At 38.9% G+C, this 9,751-nt stretch overlaps 1 protein-coding gene across 12 annotated transcripts in view; it reads left to right on the top strand.

The window, feature by feature from the left end:
* MEIS2 (Meis homeobox 2) overlaps window positions 1-9,751 on the top strand; it is a 228,574-nt gene that overhangs the window by 49,004 nt on the left and 169,819 nt on the right. For 8 of the 12 annotated variants that reach the window (XM_081862586.1, XM_081862580.1, XM_081862585.1 and 5 more), the window contains one exon: window positions 3,955-4,056. The exons of the other annotated variants lie outside the window; for them this stretch is intronic. In XM_081862586.1, coding sequence (XP_081718712.1) covers window positions 3,955-4,056 — 102 coding nt within the window. The remainder of the gene's footprint in view (window positions 1-3,954; window positions 4,057-9,751) is intronic. 12 annotated transcript variants of the gene reach the window in all.

Below are 9,751 nucleotides of genomic sequence, written 5' to 3'. Positions count from 1 at the left end.
AGTAAAGGGACCCCTGACCATTAGGTCCAGTCGTGGACGACTCTGGGGTTGCAGTGCTCATCTCATTTTCTTGGCCGAGGGAGACGGCATACAGCTTCCGGGTCATGTGGCCGGCATGACTAAGCCACTTCTGGCGAACCAGAGCAGCACATGGAAATGCTGTTTACCTTCCCGCCGGAGCGGTACCTATTTATCTACTTGCACTTTGACGTGCTTTTGAACTGCTAGGTTGGCAGGAGCAGGGACCGAGGAATGGGAGCTCACCCCGTTGCGGGGATTCGAACCGCCAACCTTCTGATCAGCAAGTCCTATGCTCTGTGGTTTAACCCACAGTGCCACCCGCGTCTCTGCAGTAGTTATTAGGTATGGATAATCAATTAGCAGCTCACTGGAGCTCAAAGCCAGCATGGCGTTTGTTTTTTACTCAGGAGAGAGTACATGGCCATGAGAGGTTGATCTATTATTAATATAATGGAGGAAGGGAATAAGTGACAAAGTACATGTAAGTCCCTCTATCAGAATGCTCATTATCCACAAATTCAGTTCGCCAATCACAAGGAATTAGTACCCAAACCTCGCTATACACACCACAGATTCAGATATCCAAACAGCCAGAGTTTGGCCATTTCCTTACTTGTTCATGTTTTGCTGGTGAGCGACAGCCATTTTGGGCAGAAACCAGGAAGGAAGGGATGGAGGAAGGGAGAGAGATCAGACAAATCAGAGAGCAGAGATCAGGCAGACCAGTTTTTGCCTCTCTTTTGTTGTTTGGCTGCAGCCATTTCAGGAAGGAACTATGAGATGTTCACCTAATGAATGACTTCCTAGGAATACATTGTGTTTGGAAAATGGGACCCATGAATAAATCTTACACCAAATCATGGGATCTTTTGGTGGGAAAGATCTGCAGAGTCAGGACATCTGTTCTATTATTCATCTTGCCCTGCCTCAATAATGTAAGACCAGTGCTAGCCAGGATTGTGCCAGTGTAACCCATTACTGTACAGTTTTACTCATCAAATTCACAAAGATTTACTCTCAAGCAAGTCTGTATGGTATTTTATTTGTTTGTATAGATACTTTTATACCATTTTTCTAGCTCTAAGTTTTCAGTGGAACTTACAGTATAGTGTTAAAAACAAAAAAAGGCAACAACAGATATTTAAAAACAATGATAAACAAAACAACTACACACACACAAAGAAAGCACAATCAGTACAGTGGAGAAAAATTAGATCAGCAGTAATAACTCATATCTCTTACAAGCCAAGGGCCTGTTGGAACTTGACATCTCATGGGATAGTAGGTTCTAAAGCTAAGGCATAGCAACAGAGAAGTCTCTGGCCAGTATTCCTGACAATTGAACCTTAGATACTGACCTCATGGAATGTTTTGTATTGAAACTATAGTGACTGTATCATCACTTCAAGTAAGCAGGAAAAAAATCAGTGAAATAAGGTATCACCGAATACCCATATTTCCTATTGTGTTTCTCTAAATGCAAATAGGGAAATAATAATCATTTTCTCCCTATGCTAACTTTTTGTAAATAGTACTCATCAATTTAATCATGAACTTCGATAATATACAAATAATCAAAGTAAAAGATTCATTGCTAACATCAAAACTCTGAGCTACCGTATTGATAACAGATCCCTTTACAATATCAGTGTACTAAAATCGGGGAGAACTCTTTTAAGACGCACACATTTCTTAGTTCTATATATTTGTGACCCCATTAAGCTTACTCAATAATTGTTATTTTGTCAATGTGGTAAAATTAGATAGAAACATCTGTAAGGTGTAGGTTCTTCAGTAGCAAAATTAGCCCCAGTTAGAAGCAGTAGCTGTATAATCTTGTAGTTGAAAAAAGAAGTTGACTACTTTTGTGGTGATCTCTGACTGGTGTTGGAGCACGACAGTTCTGTTCTATTGGATCAGCAATGAACTGGTGCAAAGTCAGCTGATTCTTTTTTTTTTTATCTCATCAAGAATGTAAGAATGTATTCACTAAGGGAAATGACTCCCTTGACTTGCATGATCGTGAACTGGAAATTTGCTGTATCAGCATATTTAGCTAAGAATGCTACTTTACTGGTGGAGCTGAAATCTGATCGTAGAGCAAAGATATTTGGTCTTGTGTTGTGTTACTTTTTCAAAGACAAGTTTAACGGTTAAAGTGGGGTGGGGAATGCTCCTGAGAATGCCTCTTTATGCTCTTCAGCTTCTTAGAACCACAACTGCTTAGGACACAACGCAGTACTGCATTTGGAAGTAACTGTAAACTACATGAATAAGCTGCAGAGGCCTTAGGCTTTCACAATCCCTTCCCTCTGGTTCCATGTGCCTGGGAGGAATTCAGAAGCTTTTACTTTTGTTTTTAGTTTCCCATTTAATCTGAATTGTGCATTGTGATTTACACTAACGAAGATTAGTGTAGCTTCATAAGCTTCATCAGCTTCATAATCTATGGTTAGTTCAAGTAAGCCAACTTCATAACCCATGGTTAGTGTGTTACACCATTAGCCTTGGTTCACTTGGAACAGATTCAGATTCAGGGCTATTGAGTGCAATTGAGTTGACTTATCTTGCACTCCTAGATTGTGACCTAAATGTGTATCATGGTGAAAAAGGCAGCCTCATTAATTTTAAACATCAGGGAGAGAAGAAGGAAGGTGCAGTTGCCTAATTTGGGACAAATTTGTTTGCAATGATTATTTTTGTCACACAATAAATTAACAAACCTTACCACTAAGCCTATGCTTGTCTCCTCACAAGTCCCATTGAATTCATTGAGACTTACTCCCAGGTAAATGTATAAGGTTACAGCCTTAGTCTTCTTGGCTTCCAGCCCATAAATCACAGATGTGTTTTATAATAAAAAATACACTTCTTCCACCTTATTAAATCTTGACTGTGCTGTTCTCTATCATTATTTCTCAAAATTGGATCCCCAGCTGTTGTTGGACTGCAACTCACATCATCCCTGACCACTGGACCTGCTAGCTAGGGATGATGGAAGTTGTAGTCCAACAACAGCTGGGGACTCAAGTTTGACAATTCAGTGGTAACTGATGTCATGCCTTCCAGATGATGTTGGTCCAGCTCCCATTATCCCTCACCATTGGCCATGTTGGCTGGGCCTGATGGGAGTTATAGCTGATGCAAAGTGGGGCAAAAGCATGTCAATAAACTCTGCTTCTCTTTTTCTCTCTGTGGCAATAAGCAAGGACCAGAGAGAGAGAGAGAGAATCAGATTGAAGTCACAGCATGGGAGTAAGGGTGGGTTAAGCCTTTCTCCTGTGCTGTCCCTCAGATTTCCTTTTTGTCCTGTGGTAAAAAGCATACAGGTATGTATATGGAAGTAAAACTAAAAGCCAAAACAAAACCCAACATGGCAATATATCCAATCACAAATCACCTAGCATCTTGCCCACTTTAGCTCTTAAAAAAGCAATTAACTTCAGTATGAAGTAGAGTAAACTTCTTGCATGTCACATCAGGAAAATGGTTATTTATGGAACCCCATTGAAGCCCTGTGACTTATTTGCATAAAAAAGAACATTTCAATAAATTCCTATAATAAATACTGCAGATTTTTGTTAGCAATTATAAATTTTCCAATTTATATTTACTAATACTGATATTTTTTATTATTATTCTGGGACTGTAACAAGTTTAAAGGTCTAATACATGTAATGTAGTTGCTAGATGTATCCAGTATTAGTGTTTTTGTACATGAACGTCCATTCTCCATGTAATAGTAGCTACAGAGTTCAACTTCAATAAAAGTGATTGCTGTCTTGTCGTCCACTGGCTCCAGCAGCTTTTAGATAGCAATGTATTTCCTAAATCAGAAAAATAAAATTTATTTTTTAAAGTTAAAAGGTTTAAGTTAAACCTGCAAAAGTTTCAGTGTTCCAATTTAACCCTTGACATTCTGGCATTTTCCAGACTGCCAGCCAAATGAACACTTTAGGAGGAGGTGTATAAATATGTCTGCAGCACCCAGAGAGTTAATCCACCCCATTGTGCATAGGTGTTGGAGCTCTTATGGTATGTAAGATCGTATAAAATTTAGAGTTATTATGTATTCTCCTTTAATATATGCGTTTTTCCAGTAAGCACCTTTTGAAAACTTAGGTTTTCTTATTGGCACTATTAGATATGCATACATGAGGGGCTGGGACACAGCTGGTATTACACCACACTCCAGATTTAGCATGCAATATCTTCCTCTCATCGTTATGCCACATTCAGTGTGACACTCTGAATAAGATTCCTAGCCACAATTTATGCAGCGGAGTGTTCCAAACTAATGCCAAACTCATTCAGAAGTAACAGATTTGACACAAGGCAGTTTCTAGAAATGGAGCCACCACTGATGAGCTGTGTGCCTGGTGAGACTGGCAGAGATGCAATGTCTCAGACTGAAAATGAAATCTCTAACTAAAGTGAGCTGGATAGCGTTATTTGCAAACCAGTACACAGGGTTTGTTTCTCTCCAAACAGACTATATGTGGAAGCCAAGGTCTGGTTCATGGCTTGATACGCATGGTTTGTTTGGGAGAAACAAACTACAAGTGCTGGTCTGCGCATAATTCTGAGTTGTTTCCTCTCAGCTTGGCAAAGAGAAGTGCAGGGAAGGCGCAGCAGTGAGGACTAGGATGCTGCTATTTCACAGCAAGCCATGGTTTGCTTCTAACTATGGTCCACTAGTTCACGCAAACAGGGCCACTAAGTTAGAACCACCATCACCCCTCCATCCTCCAGTGGCAGCATAAGCAACCTAGCCCATTGAGCCCCAAACATGCCCAAGACATACAACATTCAGCCATTTAACAACCACTGAAGCTACTTTGACTAATTGAAGCATTCACAGCAGCTATGACAATTCAGACCTATATCTTGTCATGGGAGGAACAAGGTAGTTCAGGCTCATTGTCCCTAGCAAGGAAGCTGTTGCAACTGCTTCAGACAGTAACTTCAGATTTGGTAGTTCTTGTGTGGCTTCTGGGCAATGCAATATTTCAACATAGAGTTTATTGGGAATTAGCTGCCAGGATTAGGGAGTGAGGGCTAAGTGAATGTAGTATGGTAGGGTTCTGGGCAATGCATATATTTACCATTTGTTTATTTAGAATGCAGGCAGGTTATTTATTAATTTTTGAAAAGCCATTTAGCACCTGCTTCATTGTAAAGATTTCATGGCTGTTGATATTATGACCTGTTAAACTATACTCAGTGCTTTTTTCTGGGGGGATGCAGGGGTACCCATACCCCTAAATAATTTGTGAATCTAAGTTTGGCTTCATTGAGGGTCAGTATTTCAATGAGTAGGAAAATGAGAGTACCCCTAAATATTTTTTTAGGGGGGGAAGCACTGATTATACTGCTGCTAATACACAATGGTCACTTCTATAACTTTTGGTGAGCTGGAGGTGGTGTTATTCCTCCTAAAACAAGCTGTTATGCCTTACTGCATTTTTAGTAATAATGCTTTATGGGAGAGTATTTCATTTCAGCTCTATTAGGGTCAAACAGTTTTACTGCAGTTTTGCAACATTTACATTCAATTTGCATATATAATCCTACTTTCAGGTAGTTAGCTGCTGCATCATTGTCATTGTAGTGACACAGACCCAGAAAAGATTCACAAATAGGCAATCTGAGAATGTTTTGTTATATATATTGTAGCAATTTAAGATTCTCTTCTAGATCACATCAGAGAGCTTTATAATTCGTAAATAGTTCCTGGTTTGACTCAGAGTGTTCTGTTGCTGTCACAGTTGCAATACTGTGAACATATGGATTGTTAAATTTTGTTAAAGAAATTCTAACATTGGTAAATAATAGTTACAAAATATAATTAAAATGCAGTTGAAATTATATCTAAATTCATACACATGCACACACAAATTCAAGAACTATAATTTTTCTAAAAGTGGCTCAAAGTGCTTTTAGATGCACTAGTTAGGTGGTTAAAATTTTATACCTGAGTAATAAAATCTTAAAATTGAGGTTTCTAATGAGAATATTAATAGAGCACTAGTAATATTACTGTACTAGGTACCATTACAACAGAGATGGCCATTATATAAAAAGGCAATGGTACTTAACTGCATGTTTAACAATGCTTTCTGTTGTAAACTACTCTTCATTAAAATGTTCCATTCTCTTCTTTAAAACAAATACCCATTTTTCCCACCATTAAAGATGAAATAGAATAATAGAATTGCAGAATTGGAAGAGACCACGAGGATCATCTAGTCTAGCCCTCTGCATTCACCCGACATGGGGCTTGAAGCCACAACCTTGGGATTAAGAGTCTCATACTGTACCAATTGAGCTATCCAGCTTCATAAAGGAACATGTTCTAATCTATGAAGCAATACAATGTTTAACATGATAAATTATCCACTTATCAAAGAGTAACAAACATCATTATATCAGAATGGCAACTTCAGACTGTCAAAGGTCACAGGTGTATGTAGAAACACTAAGCATGGGGTGACTAGCTACTTGATGGGCATAATTAGTGGCCCTAATCATGGAAACATAGAATTGTAGAGTTGGAAGGAATCCCGGGGGTCATCTAGTCCAACCCCCTGCAATGCAGGAGTATCACCTAGATCATACATGACAGATGGCCATCCAACCTCTATTTAAAAACCTCAAAGCAACAATTGTCCACTTGTATGCACCACTGAAAACCCAACCAATCAGCCTTCTTGGTGCTCTGATAACTAAGGCCAAGATTCAAAAGAGCTTGTGTTTGTACAATGTGATTTCTAAAGGCAACAGCTGATGTCCATGCTACATGACAAATAGCTCATCAGTTATAATGTGGCATGAACAGGGAAAAGGCAGGTGGGGAAGAGTAAGAAGTCAAAAGCTTTCTTAGATGTACTGAATCAATTGGGTTCTTTGGATCATAGCCTAAGAAACCTACTGTCACACAGGCTTTTACAAGCAAGGGCCCAGAAGATAAACAGAGCAAAAGGGAAAATAAGAAACAAAATCATGGCTAACCTAACACTCAGATACAGTTATTAGTTTATACATAATAGGCTGTTTAAAAACTGCACTCTAATGGAAATAATTTTAATTATACGGACAATTATATCCAGTTAACTCTTTTAAAAAGCTGATGAAGTAACTTGTTTTTAAAATATATGGGCATTTAACTAATTCTGTTTAACCCTTTTGCTAAAAATTGTGTTTTTCTAAATACAGCGTTTAAATAGCATGCTTATTCATAGAAAGCAATTACATTGAATTGAACTATGGGATCTATCTTTGTAGAAGCATTAGGATATACCTAGCAGTTCAAAAGCATAAAGTGCAAGTAGATAAATAGGTACCGCTCCGGCGGGAAGGTAAACGACGTTTCCGTGCACTGCTCTGGTTCGCCAGAAGCAGCTTAGTCATGCTGGCCACATGACCGGGAAGCTTTATTGGCCAATAAAGCGAGATGAGGGCTGCAACCCCAGAGTCGGCCACGACTGGACCTAATGGTCAGGGGTCCCTTTACCTTTTTACAAGATGGTAATTCCACTGAATACAGCTGTGCCAGCCCAGTTCTAATGCCCATTGAATTATTAACTCAAGATAAAAGAGCATGATTTAATAAGGGTCTCAGAAACCAGTAGAATGTTTTAGCTGAATGCTTGCATGCTTGTTAGCTTGTGTATGACAAGGCTCTGAGCTGGCTCACTTTACTTGGGTAAGATTGCCATTAAAAATCAGTGTGAGTCAAATCTGGATAAGAAAAGCAAGACTGGATCCTGGTGTCATACAGTTTCTAAACTATGTTCCCTAGATCACCCTCAGCTTCAAATATCTTAATTATAGCATTCAGTAACATTGTGGGAAAGTGTCTATGGATTTTGGTAACCTGATCACTATGGTCTTCCTCTTCTTGGTCTCTCTATTTCTGTTTCTTCATGTTGCAGCAAGAGCCATGATAGTATCTGTCACGTTCTTTGGATGACTTAAGGGTAGCAGTCTTCTGTGTTTGGGGCTGAAAATTGTGAACTGTGTTCACAGAAATGCCACACAAGGGAGGTGAAAAGCACATTAAGAAGCTTTAGCATTAGATAGTGCAGTGCAAGCAGAGCTGAATTTGAGAGCTGGAACTTAAGTGGGCATTTGTCCCTGCTCTATTCCTTAATAAAATCTGAGCATTAACTGTAGTAAAGGGCATTTGAGAGCTCACTAAAAATGAATCATTGGGATGCTCAGCAGAGCTTTATTATGATATATTGTGAAGAACTTTAAAACATCTACTATATACTTACATATATACCAACCAGAGATGTCTGTTCATTATAAATTAGAAAAAAATGTAATGATTGCTGCAGAGTATAAGCAATGTGTTTCGTTTTAAGATTCTAATTTTCACCAGTTTGAGGTGGGCAGGATTATTACTTTTCCTATGAGACTTCAGTATGTTTGGCCTCTGTGGAATTTCTATGTGTACATATGGGAAAAGCTTTTAAAATTAAAATATGATTTACTAAAGATGGAGTTGGAAAGAAAAAACAGGGTTTCTTCTCACAACAAAATTACTTGTCACATGTATGCAGGAAATGTATATGTGGTAGAGAGATCCATGTATGAAAATCATCTTGTGTGAAATGACCTCCTCAGATAAGATTTCAGCATTCATGCCTGATAAGTAGAGTCTAAAATGTCTTAATCATTACATGGTTGGTAATTGAGCACTGTAGCAAGCAAATAAATGTGAATGAGCATGTTCCTGGAGTGTTACTAGGCTGCTGCTGATGACTAGTTAACCAAAATGAATTAACAGAGAAGACATGATTAAACTATACTATTAACTAACTTGTTAGCGACAGGGAGAAAATGGAAGCACATTTACATATGTGTCCATCTGTCTTCTTTTACACTTTTGTCTTCAGCCAGTGGGTGAAATGGTTTAAATCCAAATAGCAGTCTGATTCCCCCCCCCCGCCCCCATAGCAACATATACTTTCTTTCCTCCTGTTTATTGAAAGGAGGGAGGGGTTTTCTTGACAATAGCTGGTCCTTAATAGCTCTCTTAAGAAATCTCATTTCTATGACCACATTAGCTATAATGTGAGTGTCAGAAGAAGAAAAATCTCCATGGATAATTTTGGGTTAGTTAGTAGATTGTTATCATCTCAATGTTGCCGAAATCCCTAATCTCAGGTCAGCATGAAGCTGCAGTGGTTACAATCCTGTTGCCTGATGCACTATGAATGAAAGTGCTTTCTGTCAGAAACATGTGGTCTCTTCAGTAGATAGCCTGTGTAAATCCTGTGTAAATAGAGGGAGACTAACAAAGGATGAGCCCCTGCAGCTCAGAGCATTTGGAGCCATTTGGGGGCTGAATTTGCTAAATGCTGCTTATACCGCCTGAAAAGTTGAAGAGAAAGGAGCTTAAATTCACTTCTTTTTTCTCTTTCTACTCATACCCTGGGGGGAGGGTGTTCAGGGCCAGAGAAGCTTGAGGTAAGCCTAAGAAGACTGTTTTTTTCAGCGGCCTTTTGAGTGTGAAAAAGGTGGCATGGGTCACTGTCCCTTCTCTAATGTTGGAAAACCCACACAGTTAGTAAATGTTGCATGTAAACTAAAGTATTTCATCCTTCTCTTTACTCCACGGCATTGGGCCATGAACTAGTCACTGGAAGAAAACTGAAGAATTTTTTTTCATGTTAACATTTCTAGACAGTTTAGCACAGCAGGATGGTAAGAGAGCCCAACA

This window comes from Podarcis erhardii, assembly GCF_964252035.2.
Source record: "Podarcis erhardii genome assembly, chromosome: 1".
Taxonomy (NCBI): domain Eukaryota; kingdom Metazoa; phylum Chordata; class Lepidosauria; order Squamata; family Lacertidae; genus Podarcis; species Podarcis erhardii.
Note: the sequence above shows the minus strand (reverse complement) of the source record. Positions and strands in the feature narration are given on the sequence as shown.